The 17,197-nt window shown below is 37.9% G+C and overlaps 1 protein-coding gene across 1 annotated transcript in view; it reads left to right on the forward strand.

Annotated features, from left to right (window-relative positions):
• Window positions 1–17,197, forward strand: part of SYNE2 (spectrin repeat containing nuclear envelope protein 2) — a 352,560-nt gene that overhangs the window by 228,308 nt on the left and 107,055 nt on the right. Inside the window, 8 exon segments of the mRNA XM_020986547.2 lie at window positions 1,515–1,646; window positions 3,230–3,382; window positions 3,486–3,695; window positions 4,401–4,502; window positions 4,820–4,939; window positions 8,143–8,343; window positions 9,224–9,397; window positions 13,504–13,635. Coding sequence (XP_020842206.1) covers window positions 1,515–1,646; window positions 3,230–3,382; window positions 3,486–3,695; window positions 4,401–4,502; window positions 4,820–4,939; window positions 8,143–8,343; window positions 9,224–9,397; window positions 13,504–13,635 — 1,224 coding nt within the window.

Below are 17,197 nucleotides of genomic sequence, written 5' to 3' on the forward strand. Positions count from 1 at the left end.
GGCCACAGCCTGCTTCACTAACTTCTGCAGGCCTCTAGCTCTTCAAAGCTCCCAGAGGTGTGTGACCAGTCCACTGGTCAGCCAAAGCAATCATTCCTTTCTTGAACCAAAGAAGTTCACACCTTATAAAGAAATCACAGGGTGTGAACCATCATGTTCATACATTTAAAGCTTCTCCCAACCTTACACAAGTTGCATTAACTGGGAATGAAACACTTCCTTACACACAGAAACTCTGTTGAGCCAGAAGTGTTAGAAAGAAGCTAGATGGAGCAGTAGATAGAATGCTGGGCCAGGAGTCAGGAACTGAGATGCATCTTCCAGCCTCTGGTACTACTAACCCTGTGACCCTGGGCAAGTCACTTAACCCCTTTTCCTTGGTTTCCTCATCTGTAAAGTGAGCTGGAGAAGAAAATGGCAAATCACTCAAGTTATCTTTGCCAGAAAAACCCCAAATGGGGTCGTAAAAGTCCAACACACCTGAAAAATGACTAAACAGGAACAACACAGTTTGCTATGGCCATTGTAAGTTCCATTCATCCTGGCTTTCTGTGACAGCCTCTGTCGAGTTCCTATCCAAACTGATAGGTCTATGGCCTGAGCCAGTTCAGAATCGAGGTTTAGTCATTCCATGTTACAAGTCCCATTATGCGTGTTTCACTTTTCCAGAGTCAGATATCTCCGTGTTTAGATTCTGGTTCTGTTTATGAGGACATGCGTGTTCCCCTATTTGAGGAACGGTTAACGCTGGAAATACATCAAACAATTCTCCCTGTACAACTTATGGTGCCATCTGAACTTTTTATTTTTACACTAGATAGTAAAATATGGAGACTTTAGGAGCATAAAGAGGCATCATTGTAGATTGAAAGCTGCCCTCAGTCAGAGAGATTTACCTCTGACACATGCCATGTATGTGAGCAGGTGCCTGTCTGCATTGGTATAGGAAGTCCCCTTCCCTGGATGCTCCTTAGACTGATAAAATCACAGAACAAGACCAGCAGCCTCCTCTGCACCCTCTCCCCCTACAAAAAAAGGGTCAATTCTGAGGACAGAAGCAATTTCATTTTTGTTAATTTTTAGTCCCAGGCGCCTTGAGGCGGCAGGTTCCCCACCCCTGAATGCCTTGTACATCCTAAGTGCTTATTAAATGTTTGTATATTTGAATTCAGTCAGGCATCTGTCTACAGAAGTGATTTATTTACTTTCCCTTAGCAAAACTTATCACCAAGTTAATATCTTAAAGAGGCCTAGAAACACTGAATAAAGTCTATTCATATCTACTTAGGCATGTTCTAAAATGCGTATGGGAAGTGTCCTTAAATCCACAGTGTTCTTATCTAGTTGCAGGATTGGATAGAAACAACCCTTTGTTAAAAATTAAGATTTTACACTTAATTTTTAAATGGTTATTATACAAGAAACAAGAAACAGTATAGTCATCGTGCTGTATTGCCTCTAACTATCTAGGTATATATGCATGTGTGTGTTATGTATGCCATGTTTCTTTACAGATTGCTGCAAATGTGAATTTTCTCCCAATGGTGCTTATGCATAATGTTAGCTCACCAACAGTTGAAGAATTGAAAACTTACACTTCTCAACTTGAGGACTTAAGCCAAGAAGCAAATGTTCTTCTCACTCAGGTGAAAAGCGGCATGATATACATTCATAATGTATGGGGTGGGGGGTAGGTAGCACAGTGGAGAGAACACCGGGCCTGGTGTCAGGAAGAGACCTGATTTCATATCTGGCCTCAGACCCATAGCTAGCTGTATGACTCTGGGCAAATCACTTAACCTTCTTTGCCTCAGTTTCCTCATCTATAAAATGAACTGGAGAAGGAAATGGCAAACCACTCCTGTATCTTTGCCAAGAAAACTCCAAAAGGGATCACGAAAAGTCAGAAAATGACTAAACAACACCAAAACATATTCACAAAATTAGACACGAGACCAAATGTTATGACTACTGAATGAATATTGTTTATTTCACATGGGTTGAAAAGCAAGCTTTTGGTTGCTGGACAGGATGGCAAGGCATTGGGGTGGGAAAGGGGGAAAAGTGACTGGAAACTCCAACGACTGATGATAAAAGATAATCTGAGGCATTTGTATACCTACATACGATCAGTAGATAAAAGACTGCTCCTTTTCAGTATCAACAGGACAATGTGGATTGTCTGCTCATCACAGACATGCAGACGCCCTACAAGTTATCCTTTTATGAATCCCTTTGCTGATCAAGGTTTTAACTTGATCTCACCTATGTAAAAATGTGTTCATGTGGTTAGGAAAATACATGGTTAATTTATATTAGGCCTTACACCAATTTTTAAGGAGTTTCATTAACTTTCAGATTTAACTTGAGGCAGCTAGGTGGCACAATGGATTAGAGCGCCAGGCCTGGAGTCAGGAAGACTTGAGTTCAAATCTGGTCTCATGCAATAGTTACTGTGACCCTGGGCAAATCACTTAAGCTCTGTGCCTCAGTTTCTCCATATGTAAAATGAGGATAATATTAACACCTACCCCCCGCCCCGGGGTTGTCAAATGAGATTACATTCATAAGATGCTTAGCCACATAGTAGGTACAAGGTAAATGCTAGATATTATTGTTGTTATTATTAATATTATTTCCATTAGCTGCTTAGTGATGCTATAGCATCACTAAGAGCCCAGAAGACTCTGGGTTCAAGTTCTAGCTCTGACATATGCTGGCTGTGTTGACTGAGGTCAAGTCACCTAACCTTTCAATGCCCTAGCAACTCTCTAAAACTGTAAATTACAAAAAAGATGCCAATTTTTATTGGCAGAGGGAGTTTTTTCATCCCCATATCATTGATATCACAGGTCCGTAACTAATTTGTTAGTCACTATATCATTGTTGTTTAATCATTTTCAGTCATGTCTGACTCTTCATGACTCCATTTGGGATTTTCTTGGCAAAGATATCAGAGTAGTTTGCCATTTCCTTCTCCAGCTCATTTTACACTTGAGGAAACTGAGGCAAATGGGATTAAGTGACTTGCCCAAGGTCACACAGCCAGCAAATGTCTGAGGTTGAATTTGAAGTTAGGTCTTCCTGATTCCAGGCCCAGCACTCTATCCACTGCGCCACCTAGCTGTCCCACTCAACCGCTATCTAATGTTTATTTATTTCCTTAAATTTTCCTCAGATGTAAAACATAACAATTTTTTTTCTTTCTTTTCTCCTTCTTTTGATTCAGGAAAACCTGACAAGTGAATCCTCCCTAAATCTAGATAAAAAAATATTTGATCTCCTTCTGAGTATCAGTCAGTGTCTGAGCATTGTGGGAGAAATGCTCCAGACCTCCCACCTCTCTAGGGAGGACACTGCTGCACAGCAGGCCCACTACGAGGTTAGTCATTTCTCTATACCCTGTGTGGTTGTCATCATTCAGCTCTGCCCGGCGTGGTGTATTTGGGGCCCTTCATTGTCCTTCTTTCCTCTTCACCTCGTAGACCCTGGCTCTAGAACTGCAAAAACTTCACTCGGCCGTAACTAACAGAAAGGATGGTCTTTTGAAACTGATAAGTCACCCTGGAAAAAACTCCAATGTATTCTTTGAGTGCTTTGAAAACCTGCAAACACAACTTGAGCAAACTCAGACTGCAACTGCTTCTAGAAGTCAATCCATGAAATCTGGGATAGACCATAATAGTGATTATCAGGTACTATTCATTCATTCATTCATTCATTCATTTAATGAACATTTTATTAAGGGTTTCCGATCTCATGTAGTATAGCTCATAGGAGGATAAGGTAAAAGCACAACTATAATCTAAATATGCCATGTTAAGTGCAAGCAAGACACAAAATAATGTTGTGTGAGGTTCAAGGAGGAAGGTTGTTACCAACAGAAAGATCAAGAAAGGAAAGTGGCTTTTGAGTGGCATTGGGGCTTTAAAGGACAGATAGGCATTTAGCAAGCAAGAAGCAGGATGAAGGGCATTCTAGATATTAGGAACAGTGTAAGCAAAGGCACAGAGGTGGGAAAATAAAGAACAACGTTGGGAGCTTAAAGTGTGTGGAGGGGAGCAATAGGAAATACAAAAGAGGAGATGATTTCAGTTTGGCAATGGGTGTTTTAAATCACATCATATCCCACTTGAATCTGAGCTAATGACCTTTTCCATGTTACACTTGTTTAATGGGTGTGGAGTTACCAAGGAAGACTATAACAATTTCCTTCTATGAAGGTCTTGAAAATAGATTTAAGTGAAATAGTGTTTGACAGGGACAGAAGTTTGGTGAAACGAATTAGCTCAGTTTTGTTCCATCTCAACAATTCTGTAATTTAATATATATTGTACTAATATCACTATTACCCATAAAATTCTCTTATTATTTCCCACAAATGCCTTCTTTTCCTGCAGAGTCAAGTAAGGCAGCTGTATGACCAACTAATTGAAAAAAAATCCTCAATACAGCACTCCTTGAATGAAATTAGTAGTCAAAGTGTTGTTGAACAACTCCAGGTAACTAAATCAGAGTATGATCAAGCTACCCTAACCCTGTACCTATGTCTTAGTCCCTGGACCCAAATTCATTTAAATTCAACTCTCAGAAAAAATGCTTCAATATTATATGTTATCATAGGAACGAGTTTTGCATGACTGCAAGAGTATAACCTATGTCAAATTGCTTGCCTTCGCAATGGGGAAGGGAGAGGGAGGGAGAGAGTTTAGAACTTAAAATCTGAAAAACAAGAATGTTAAAAATTGTTTTTATGAATAATTGGCGAAAAATAAAATATTTGATTTAAACTAAAAAAGTTATGTTATCTTTCCATTAGAAAATAGATTTGTATGCTGTAAAACTTCAAGACTGTGAACTCCAGGTAGCGAAATTGAGAGATGAAGGTGAAAGACTTTACTTACCTTATATTTTAATCCAAGATGTGTACAAATTGGAGGTAAGTATTCTAAGGGAAAAACGCACACGTGCGTGCGCTCGCACACACACACACACACACACACACACACACACACACACCCCACTACTAATTCATGCTGTATAAACCTCAACTGGGCCCCTAGCCTCAAATGGCAAACTTTTACTTTATCTCTAATGCCGTATTCCACTTTTCTCATCATCCATTCCAAACTTTCTCCTTTCTCAAGTCCCTGATTTCTCCTTCTTCCCTCTATTTCCTTTCCTTTCCTGCACACCCCCCTCTCATTTTCAATACAACAGCAAATAATTCAACTCTACATTTATCAACCCTATTTCCTCTACCCCTCCCACTCTTCTCTATAACATGGATTTCTCCCCCTTGTTCCCACCAAGCTTTCAATCTCTATCAGCCTTTATTTTTTCTCCTTCCTTTCATTATTCAAGTTCTAGAAATAGTTGAGCTATCCTTGCTGTGTCTACTTCTTTAGCTCCAATCTTCTGCCTCCTAGAATTTGGCTTCCCTCCCTGTCACTTTACTGGAATTACTCTCTGAGTTCACCAATGCCTTGTCTTTAAAGTTTTCATGCCTCCCCCCCGAAAAAAGAAAGAGTAGTCTTTCTTCATTCCTCATCCTCTTTGATCTTTCTGCACTATTTAATACTACTAATCTACCTTTTCCCTTGCAGGAAACCTGTCTTCCTTTGACCTTTGGGACACCTACCATTTTCTGGTTCCCCTCCAACCTATCTGACCTCTCCTTTGCTAAGTCATGCTCATCCTAGGTGTAGATGTTTACAAAGATTCTGTCCTTACATTTCTTTTATTCTGTCTTATATTTCATCTTCCTTGAAAATCTCATACACTCCCATGAATTCGATAATCGTTCCTATGAAGAGGATTACTACATCTCTTATTATATCCATATATTTAATTGCAACCTTCTCTCTTCCCTCCTCCCCAAGTGTCAGTCCTATATTTTCAGCTCCTGTTTGGCCACATCTCCATGCGGCTGTTTTCCTAGCATCTCAAACTCATTGTGTCCAGAACAGAAATCATCTCTTTCTTCTAAAACCTCCCCTTCTTTCCAACTTATCTATTTCTATTCATGGTGCCTCCACCATCCCATTCAGCCAGTCTTAAAATTTTGGAGATATCTCTGACTCTTCTCTCTTCCTTACCAATCTATTGCCAGGTGCTGTCAATGCATGATATCTCATATCCATCCCCTCCTCTTCATTTGCACTGCCTCCACTCTTGTTTGAATTTTTATTACTACTTGTTCATATGCTATTGTAATAGTTTCCTAATTGGTCTCCCTTCCTCCCAAATAGCCCCTGATCTCACTGATCCAGTTACCAAATTAATTTTCTTAATACTCTTAAAGTCAAAGTTTATCATTCTGCTCAAAAGTCTTTAGTGACAAAAAAAAATGCTAAAAATCACTTTACATATAATTGTAAGAAAATGTTATTTTAACATTTTACTTATTTTATTTTTAATTTATGGAATAAAACAAGTATTTCCATAACATAGTATAATAAAGAAAGATAAGTGGAAACTGCAAATCTATTAGGTACAATTTACTATTCCTCCTAAATATATAATAAAGTTATCACATAAATTTCATTTTTCCCTTTTTTCTTTCATCTTCCTGCCCCTAGAGATGGCTATCATTAGACACAAATATGTATGTGTGTGCATATATATGTACATAAATACTTTATTGTATGTGTGTGTAAGATCATTCTATACACACTTCTATTTATCAGTTCTTTCTCTGCATGCAGGTAGCATCTTCTTTCATATGTCCTTTTTAGTTAATTTGGGTACTTATAAAAGTCAAAATGACTTATTTGTTCAACGTTGTTCTTAAAACTGTTGGGACAAAAATATTCTTAAAAGCAAATGTTTAGTGACTCTCCATTGCTTCTAGAATGAAATACAAACTCTTTAGCCTGGCATTTACACTCTTTCTTGGCCTTGTACCAGCCTACCTTTCCACCATCATTTTATTTTATTTCTCCAGTCTCACAGCAGCAGACAGAGTTTGAGTGTGGCTAGCAGATCCTTCAGGCAGATCCTTTGCATGAGACAAACACCATTCATTGATGCCTTAATGCGATACCTGTACTGTTCTCTTGCTGCTTGCCAACTTTGAGCAGGTCATTTAACCTCTCTCTGGGCCTCAGTTTCCTCATCTTTAATTGAGAGGATTGGACCAGTTAGACACTAAACTTCCTTTCAGCTCTAAAGCTGAGATTTCATAAATCTTTATCCCACTTTAAACCACGTCCTTGGGTTCCACAGCCAGCTTTCACAGAGGAGATTCTTAACCTATGGTCGGTGAACTTGTATGTTAAAAATATTTTGATAACAGTATTTCAGTATGATTGGCTTCCTTTTTAATCCTATGTCTTTTATTTCATGCATTTAAAAATATTTTGATAAAGGGCCCATCATTTTTACCTGTCTTCCCAACGGTTCCATGACACACACAAAAAAGATTAATGAGAGCTCCTCATTTAGCTTGACCCCAGAAAAGCATGTTCTGTTTATTCTTTTGGATAATAGTTTGAACCATGATTTCTTCCCATATTCTGTCTTTCTGGGCTTGTTAATTGCTGTTAATAATCAATACTAGTGGATCACCCATTATTCTCTTAACCACATTCTACATTCCAGCCTCTATTAGCTCTGTGACTATTTTCCATGCTTAGCACATTCTACCTCCACATCTCTGCCAGTGCCTAGCATACAGAAAGTGCTTAATAAATGTTGTTTGACTGAGTATTAAAATCCTTATCTTCCTTTAAGGTCTAGTTCAAGTGTTGCCTCCTCCATTAACCATTACCTGATCCTCCCAGCTAAAAATGATCTCTCCCTCCTCAAATTTTGAATGACATTTTGTCTGGATCTCTCCTTTGCTCCTATCACATTTTACCCTGTACGTTACTTATTCATGCTTGGATGTTATCCACACAAACCCTACCTCCGTTAGATTTTAATTTTTTTTTTGAGGGCAGACACTATCAGTTTTCATCCTTATATCTCTAGCACCTAAGCAGCATACCATGCACATAACAGATATTTAATAAATATTTATTGAATTGAATAAGAATTTGTAGTTAAAGGCTCTTGACTTGGTTCTTAGTGGTTTTATTGTGTTGTGCTTTTAAAATAATTCAATTAAAAAGGTTGAAAACATTTGATTTCTCTTTTTAGGATGTCCTTGATGACATGTGGGGACTTCTAAGAGCCAAGCATGCTGAGCTCAGCAGCCCTTTCATCAGTGAAAACCAACAAGAAGCATTGCTTCGAGGACTGGCAGAACTAGTGAATATTGGAAAAGAAAAGCTTGGTCAGAACCCACAGCAACAAGCCAGAAGTAAAGCTTCTCTACAGGCTCAGCTGCAAAACCACAAGGTGAGACTGTGAAAGTAATTCTAACCAGATTCCTTTCTCATGCATCAACTGAATAAAGGTTAAAAAAAATTGAAAGCTCATTTTTTTTTGGTCTGAATCTGTACACAGAGCATCAGTTTTCCTGTTTATAAAGAAGACACTTGAAATGTAGATTTTGCCATAGTACATAGCACATGCGCGCGCACACACACACACACACACACACATACACACATACACACAGAGCCATTTTGTTGGTGCAGGAGCTCATGTTGGACTTACTGAACCAAGATTAAGGCAGTTCTCTTCAACAGTCTTCACATGAATTTGGGCCAATTTATCTTGAAAATAACCAGGGCCATTATCACCTCCACTATCACTAATATCTTTCTAACTGAGATCAGTACTGTGGACATTCAGAAGAGAGCTGCCCTGCAGAAATGTGGTGTTCCATTGGAACGTGCCATCTGGGACAGCAAATACAATTGGAGTTGAGAGATTTAGAGTCCTGTAGTCGGATTTCATTTTTGTTTTTACGTTGTTGACAATGCTCAAGAATTCAGTTCAACAGACTATTAAGTAAATATTGTGTGGAAGGCACTGTGCTACCAAGTCTTGGGAATACAAAGATAGCCATGACATAGACGCTGTTCACAAGGACCTTATAATCTAATTGGGAGGAAAGACATCCACACAGGTGACAGTGATATAAGAGAGAGGGAGGTAAGTGCAAAGGAGAGGTTCAAAGTGCGATTAAAAATTTGAAGAGACAGAGGTTGCTTTCGGATGGGAGATGGAGTTAGAAACTCTAGGCCCTTTTCATGAACATGGAAACTGTAGCTATATATAGTAGAAGTGCAAACTTTAAATATTAAAAAACAAAACACTTTGCTTTTCACAGATTTTTTTCCAGAAGCTTGTTGCTGATGTCTTTCTGATCCAAGAATACTCTAAAAAAGCGCTGCCTTCTTTATTACAAAATAAAGAGAAGTTTTGGGCGGAGAAGATAAAAGAAGTAAAATTGCTGGAGCAACAAGCTTATCAATATGGCACAAAACTGGAGAGTTTGTTGCAGGTATGATGTTAAATAAGGATGAATAAATAAATAAGGCTAATTTGAGTTTGTCTCCAAAATACTTTCAAAACCATTAATAATATTGCAAATTTTCTGTTGCGGTAACTGAGTACCATACATTAAAGCATGGTAATGACAGCATTCCATAGCAAAGTATAGGTAAAATTTATGGGAAAATGAGGCAGTGGGCCTTGGAGCCATGAAAACCTCGGTCCAAATCCTGTTCTGACACACACTTGGCTGTGTCACCTGGGCAATTCACTTAACAATATTTAGAGTCAGAACTCTAAGTAGCTCTTTCAGGTTATATGTGGTCTGCATTGGTAGAAGGAGTTTACTCATCAGAGTTCTATCTACCAGTGAAATCATAGGCCCAGTGCCTATACCTATGGAAAAATGAAAAATTGCTCTATTTATTAATTTCCCAATACTGAGCCTGGAATGACCAATTTTATATCACTGATTCCTAGCCACGAGGAAAAACAAACTAATTTATCAATAGACAACAATTAAAAATTAGAAAAGAATAAAGACTCATAATCTGGAATCTTGTTCCTGCTATGAGTGCTACCTATTCTATGGAGATATCTTGTTCACATTTTCACTGTTCCTCAGTTGCTGGGTTGTTTTATGTTTTTTTTTTCATCTACAAATTGGGAATTAGATAAGCCATCTTACTGTCTTCAGAGTTTGTGCTTCAATAAACAAGATGAAGTCTTTCAATGATATTGGGTCATTCTTTTTTTTTGGAGGGGGTCATTCTTCAAGAAAACAGTCATTGTGCCTATGCCAAATCATATGTCAGTTTTCTGAATCTTAAGGAAAGAAGTTTTAAATGCAAAGTAGTTACTAGTATGTACTACTATATACTAATATAGTACATATTCATACAGTGCTATATATAAAGTTACTGTCAAGGGTCTGTGATTTTTGTTTGTGTCAGAACTTAACGCAGATCATTGCCTATCTGCAACTTGATAGGTATGTCTTAGAAAGTTGCTTAAGGAGGCAGCTAGGTGGCACAGTGGATAGAGCACCAGGCCTATTGTCAGGAGGACCTGAGTTCAAAACTAGCCTCAGACACTTACTAGCTGTGTGACCCTGGGTGAGTCACTTAACCCCATTGCCTAGCAAAACCCAAACAAAACAAAGAAAATTGCTTGAGGCTCAGAGACATGAAATGACTCCCTAACGTTCACCCAGCTAGTGTCAGGGGCAGGATTTGAATCTAGATCTTCCTAATTCTGTAGGCAGTGGTGCAGTGGATACAGCACCTGCCCTGCAGTGAGGAAGACCTGAATTCAAATCTGGCCTCAGAAATTTACTCTCTGTGTGACCCTGGGCAAGTCACTTAGCCCTGTTTGCCTCAGTTTCCTCATCTGTAAAATGAGCTGCAGAAGGAAATGGCAAACCACTCTGGTATTTTTACCAAGAAAACCCCAAATGGCATCACAAAGAGTCGGATGTGACTGAAATGACTGAGCGATAACAACTTCCCAATTCTAAGTCTGGCAATCATTCTGCTTCTTTTATTTGGACTATCCTTTGTGATTCTGGCACACTCCTTTTTTGAGTATAGTCTCCCCGTTGTATGTCACGTTTAATTTAATTTATGTCTCCTTTTAAATTCTTACGTTATTTTTCTCATTTCTAAGTGATTATAACTACCAATTGAACTCGAATCATCTCAGTATACAATGTGCATGTCAGTGACGTGACTATTAAAGTACAATCAGTTTCATTTTTTGAGAAGTCGTTCACCGTGTTCAGAGCCTTCTGACTCTCTCCTGGAAGTTAGCATTAGTGATATATAGGCATAAAGTTTCTGAGTAAGGTTTCTTTTACATGTCTCAATAGTGAGCCATATTTTTTAATTTATTTCCCCAGTCTTCTCATAGACTACCTTTGCGATGGTATATGTTGACTTACCTTGCAGAACCTTGTCAAATGCCTCATTGAATTTTACTACTTTATCCTCCATGAGTAATGTTAGCACAAAAGCTACAGTGATCTTTCCAGTAGTCTTCTTGCTCGTTTTTTTTTTTTTGCTTATGTTCACTATGATTATTGCAAGGCAAGATGACTAAATATACCTTAAAATGTTTCTTATTGTTTGGGGCAGGTGATGAAGCAATTCCATCAACTTCTTTTATTTCAGCACACATTCAGACAAACCTGTAAGACATTTAGCTGCAACTTTCATAGGCTTTCTGGTTTCATTTATAACTTTGTCAACTTGTTGGTCATAGGACAAAGATTTAACACTTAGAATACCAACAGTTAAATTTATGCTTACAGATAATCTAAAATTTGTATAATTCTTAGTACCTTCTTCCCTCTCCTTTTACTATTCTACCATCATCTGTATGGAGTTTGAAGGCTACCACATAAGACTAAAGATCCCTTTGTAATTTTCCATTTCATGGGTTGCTATGATCAGAGAATTCATCAATTAGTAACTAACTTGCTGTTTACAAACCTCCTCACTTATCTAGGCTGGTCTTTTGCATACTAGAAGGCCTTCCCATTTTATTGAACCAGCCAAATCTTGCCTCCTCCTTCAATTGTCTTTAAAATAGTAGGGCCACCTGCATGCTATAAGGAGACATCTTTGGCGAAATCAATAAGCATAATACCTCCTGTGTTCCAGGAATTGGGGTAGGAAGCGGGGACCCAAACACGAACTAGAAATAGCACCTGCCCTCAAGAAGCATGAATTCTCTTGGGGAACTATCATGAACAAAGAATTTACATTGCATCCTCCAAGTCCGAGGTCGCCACTGGAGCTTTTTGAGTAGGGAAATAACGTGGTTTGACCTGTGTTTAAAACTCTTATGTTAGCAGCCGCATAGAAGATAGGTTAGGGAAGGGACAGACTTGAGTTGGGGAGCCCAGGTGGAGGTGATTGCAATAATACATGAAAGAGATGATAACAGCCTGGTCTAGGATGGTAGCTATGTGAGTAGAAAAAGGGGATAGATATAAGAAATTAAAGAAAACATTTATATTAGGGTTTCAAAAATCAATACCCACAAACTTTCTTCCAGGATATGTCACAGTCCTTGCAAAAATTCATTTCAGACTCCTATTCCATCTGTGTCTCCTGTGTTCTACAATGAGAATTTATATTAAGAATTGTCTCCTGTAGCATTATAAGATCCTTGGTAACCAAAGAAATATTAAATTATATTCCATAAACTGGATATACTAATCAGAATACTGAAAGAACGTATTTTAGAAGGATTCTCTTTAACAAGACCTGAGTAGAAATAGAAAAGTAAGGTGATAGCACTTAGAACACTGTGCTAAGCAGAATATCTCATTCTCTAAGCACTTCAATTCCCCCCATTAATGTGGATCCCTTACCACTCAATAAAGTGAGAGAAAGAGCTATCAAATGAGAGAATTAATGATCTTGTACTACTAGAATTGGCCTTTTCTTATATTGAGTTTGTGCCATGTCAGTTGCAATGCAGCCTTCTGTAACTCCTTACACCTATGGAGACCCTGTTCACTGGACCTCTCTAGCTGTGCTTATGAAGCAACTTGTCATTCCGCTCCTCAACCCTATTTTGAGGAAAGGATCCAGGAGAGGAAAACAATAGCGTGCATGTTACCTGGTGGGCCACAATCAAAGTTTAATTGGGAAGCAATAAAAAAAGCATAACAGCATACCTCACTGAGTAGTTGAAAGCATCAGCTGTTAAAAGCTGTCCATCTCTTCTGCTAAATATGATGAGCTTAAATGTGCATATCTCTAAAGTGAGTTCCAAAGTTTCTTCATATCTTAATGCAAGGGTGGATTCTAACGGCATGACTTAACTTTGGAAATATTACTCTCTGCACAATAAAGCGAGTATAACCAACCTGGCATTTAGACTTGCTGCTTTTTTTTTTTAAACAACTCGGCCTCAGGAGCAATTCAATTGTCTTCCATTAAAAATAAAGCATTTACAGGGATTCAGTGTATTCTTTACACCGACAAAAGCTGATGTTGACTTGTTTGGTCTTTTTAAATTTTTATTCTGAAATTGATTTTCTTGTTAGTCTGATAACATTCTGAGAAAAGGACTGTTACTGATTTTTGACTTTCTTTGATTCTCTAGGAATGGAAAGAATTTGATGAAAACTATGAATTCCTTGAAAAAGACCTGGAAATTCTTGGATCTTCTCTGCCTTCCATGAGTTTAGTGGAAGAGACAGAGGAAAGATTAATAGAAAGGATTTCATTTTATCAGGTATTTTTTTTTCTGCTTACATTTTCTTTTTTTTAAGTTTTTTTTTCTTTTTTAAACTAATTTCTTTTGATTTATTAACAATCACTTCCATATGCTTTTGAGTTTAAGATTTTTCTCCTCCTTCCTCCCCACCACCCTCCCCAAATGGCACACAATCTGATAAAGGCTATACATACACATCCCTATTAGACATATTTTCACATTAGTGATGTTGTAAGTAAGAATTAAAACCAATAGGAGGAACCACCAGAAAGAGGAAACAAAACTCAACAGAAGAAAAAAAAGTCTGCTTACATTTTCAGAAAGCAAGGTTATCCTCTCATTTTTTGCAGAGTGGCTTCATTTTAAAGATTGTTTTGAATTTAGTAGGACACTTTTTATAACATGGATCATTAGTACTGAGATTTAGATCTACTGAATTGTAAGTCACCTCATGCACTCAGAACGTATATCTATCCATTGTCCCAACCTCACTGTCCTGATAAACAAAATGAGGAGGTTGGTGTAGATTATCTCTTAAAAACTCTTCCACTTCTAAATCTCATCTTAAAGTAAAATCCTTTTAAAAATTTGCCTAGGAATAGGTAGCTGCTTGTGCCTTGTCACTTAATATCATCACAAGAAGGTATCAAACACTATTTTTAATTTTTAGTCAGCTGCTATTGAGTCATTCTCTATATTTAAATTACATTGTCTAGGGAAAGAATGAAAGACTAAACTTTATATAAATATATCTTTGGGCATCTTGCTGCTAGCAGTATGACAAAAATTTTAATCAGGTAAATTTACTCAAATGACAATTTACTTGAAAGCACACAAGCTTTGGAAATTTTGATTTCTGTTTACCTTAGAATGTTCATTTGTTCCTAAGCAGTGGTACTTGAGGGTGATTAGCAAATACCCCTTGTTTAAGCTAAAAGGAGATTTGCTGCCTTCACAGATTAGTAAATGAAAGTCAGACGTATTTAGCTAGTCTCTGCTGAAGATGCACAGTTCTAGAAGGAACATTTGTGAAAGGACAGCACCACATTTTATGAGGCTTAGATGGCCTAGGAATCTAGCAGTTGGGGTCTCTTACATTTTCAATTTTGTTACATTGTCAATGATTTTCGAGGAACTTGATCTTTTGAGCTATATCAATTAACTCAAGGGTCTGGGGAGGTACCATTCTGTGGACTACAAGAATTACAACTTTTTATTTTTAATTCATGGACAAGCATTTCCATAACATAGTACAGTAAAAAAAAAAAAAGAAAAGAAAAGATGATTGCACATGAAACTGTAAGTCTACTATACACAACTTGCTATTTCTTTTAAATACACAACAAAATTATCATATAAATAAGAACTACAGTTTGGTAACAGAGAGCATTTTAAGGTACATTGAAACAAAAAAAAAATTAATTTTCAGTAGACTTATCATGATTATTTCCCAGGTGATCTATCCCTTAAAACACTATCTTCTCGTTTAGTTTGTATTTGTCCAAGAAAATTAGGAAATAATTGACTCTCTGCTTAAGCGGTTGTTTGACATTGAGCAAATCCCTAAAACTTCTATCCACTCCGGTTTCTTCATCTGTGTCATGGGGATAATGATAGCACCTACCTCCCAAGGTTGTGAGGAGATAATATTGGTGAAGCACTTTGCAAACTTAATGCTGGCTATTGTTGTTGTTATCATTATCATCAGAGAAGCAGTGAAGTATGTTGCACTGCGTAGGGGACTGAGAGTGGGCCATGGAGCCAGGAAAACCTGAGTTCAAATCCAGTTACTGAAATACAGAATTTGAGAGTTACAAGAAATCTTGATGGCCATTTGGCCCAACCCATGCACGAGAGGAGTCTCCACCTTAACATACTTGACAAGTGATCATTCCACTTCTGACACATATCGGCATGTAACCTTGGGCAAATCATTTAATTTCTCCCAGTGCTTCAGACAACTCTCCCAGGTCATAGATTGCAAAGATGTTGACTTGCATTGGTAGAAGGAATCTCCTCATCTGGGAATTCTCTATGCCAATAAAAGAAGCAACCTAGTCCCCTTACCCTATCCCACTGATGTCAGTGAATTATACAGCAAAGATTTATTAAGCAGAAGTTTATTTAACAAATGTTTGTGGTATCAAATTAAATACTCAAAGGGAAGCTAGGGGTTGCAGTGGATAGAGCCTAGGCCTGGAATCAGGAAGACCTGAATTCAGATGCAACCTCAGACATGTACTAGTCATGTGACCCTGGGTAAGTCACTTAACTCTGTTTCCCTCAGTTTCCTCACTTATAAAAGGAGCTGGAGAAGGAAATGGCAAACTACTCCAGTACCCCAAAAGAGGTCATATAGAGTCGGACATGACTGAAATGACTAAAGAAAAAGTATAGATAAAGTACATATATATATATAATACATTTATATATAAAATATAATAAATATATATAAAAAAGTATAAATAAAGAAAAAGTATAATGCCTGATATGTATAGACTTTGGTAGAGATCCAAAGATTAAAAAAAAGAATTGTCTCTAGCTTTAAGAATTTAGTCTAAAAGAAGCTAAGACATGTACACAAATAAATATGATCCAAGATAGAAGATGAAGTCAGAAAGTTGAAACAAAGTGCCGCATGGGCGCTCATCTTATCAGTGGGTGACCTGTTCCATTTGTAGACAGCTCTGGCACTGGTTCTGGTTTCCCAGTGAAAGTTATTTCTGAAGAATATGGCAGAGAGGATTTGTGCTTCAAGTGAAAATCACAGCAGATGACTTCTGCAGTCCCCTCCAATTCTAGGCTGCTGTGATTCAATGAAACAGAGAATTAGATTTACATTCAGAAGCTAGAGGCTCACACCTTTGCTGTACCATTTCCTAGCTGTGTGACTTTGCACAAGTCATTTAATCTATGGAGCTTCATTTTCCCCACGTGCAAAATAGAAGTAACAATCACATTTGCACTCCCCATCTTAGAGGATTGTTATGACATCTAGATAAGGTGAAACAGTGGATGTAGCGTCCTCTGTAGACTGAAAAACCACTCAGTGAGTTAACCAGGATTTATTAAACATGTGCCAAACATTGTGATAATTGCTGGGGATACAAAAACTAAGAAGGCAAAAAAGCAGATCCCGCCCTCAGGAAGCTCACATTCTAATGATTAAAACAATATGTAAATATCTAGGTACATACAAGGTATATACCGATGTTGGATTGTAAGCTCCTTGAGGACAGGGACAGTCTTTTGCTTCTCTTTGTATCCCAAATGCTTAGCACAGTGCCTGGCACATTGGTTTGGTTTTTTTTCCAGTCTCGTCTGATTCTTTGTGCCCCCATTTGGGATTTTCTTGGCAGAAATACTGGGATGGTTTGTCATTTCCTTCTCCAGTTTATTTTACAAATGAGGAAACCAAGACAAACAGGGTTAAGTGACTTGCAAAGTCATACGGCTAGGAAGTGTCTAAGATCAGACTTGAACTAGGGAAGGTGAGTCTTCTTGACTCTAGGCCTGGCACTCTATTCGTGGGCCACCTAGCTGCCTAACACGTAGGTGCTTAGTAAATGTTGATTGATTG

Source organism: Phascolarctos cinereus, unplaced genomic scaffold, assembly GCF_003287225.1.
Source record: "Phascolarctos cinereus isolate Bilbo 61053 unplaced genomic scaffold, phaCin_HiC Scaffold_3;HRSCAF=262, whole genome shotgun sequence".
Lineage (NCBI taxonomy): Eukaryota > Metazoa > Chordata > Mammalia > Diprotodontia > Phascolarctidae > Phascolarctos > Phascolarctos cinereus.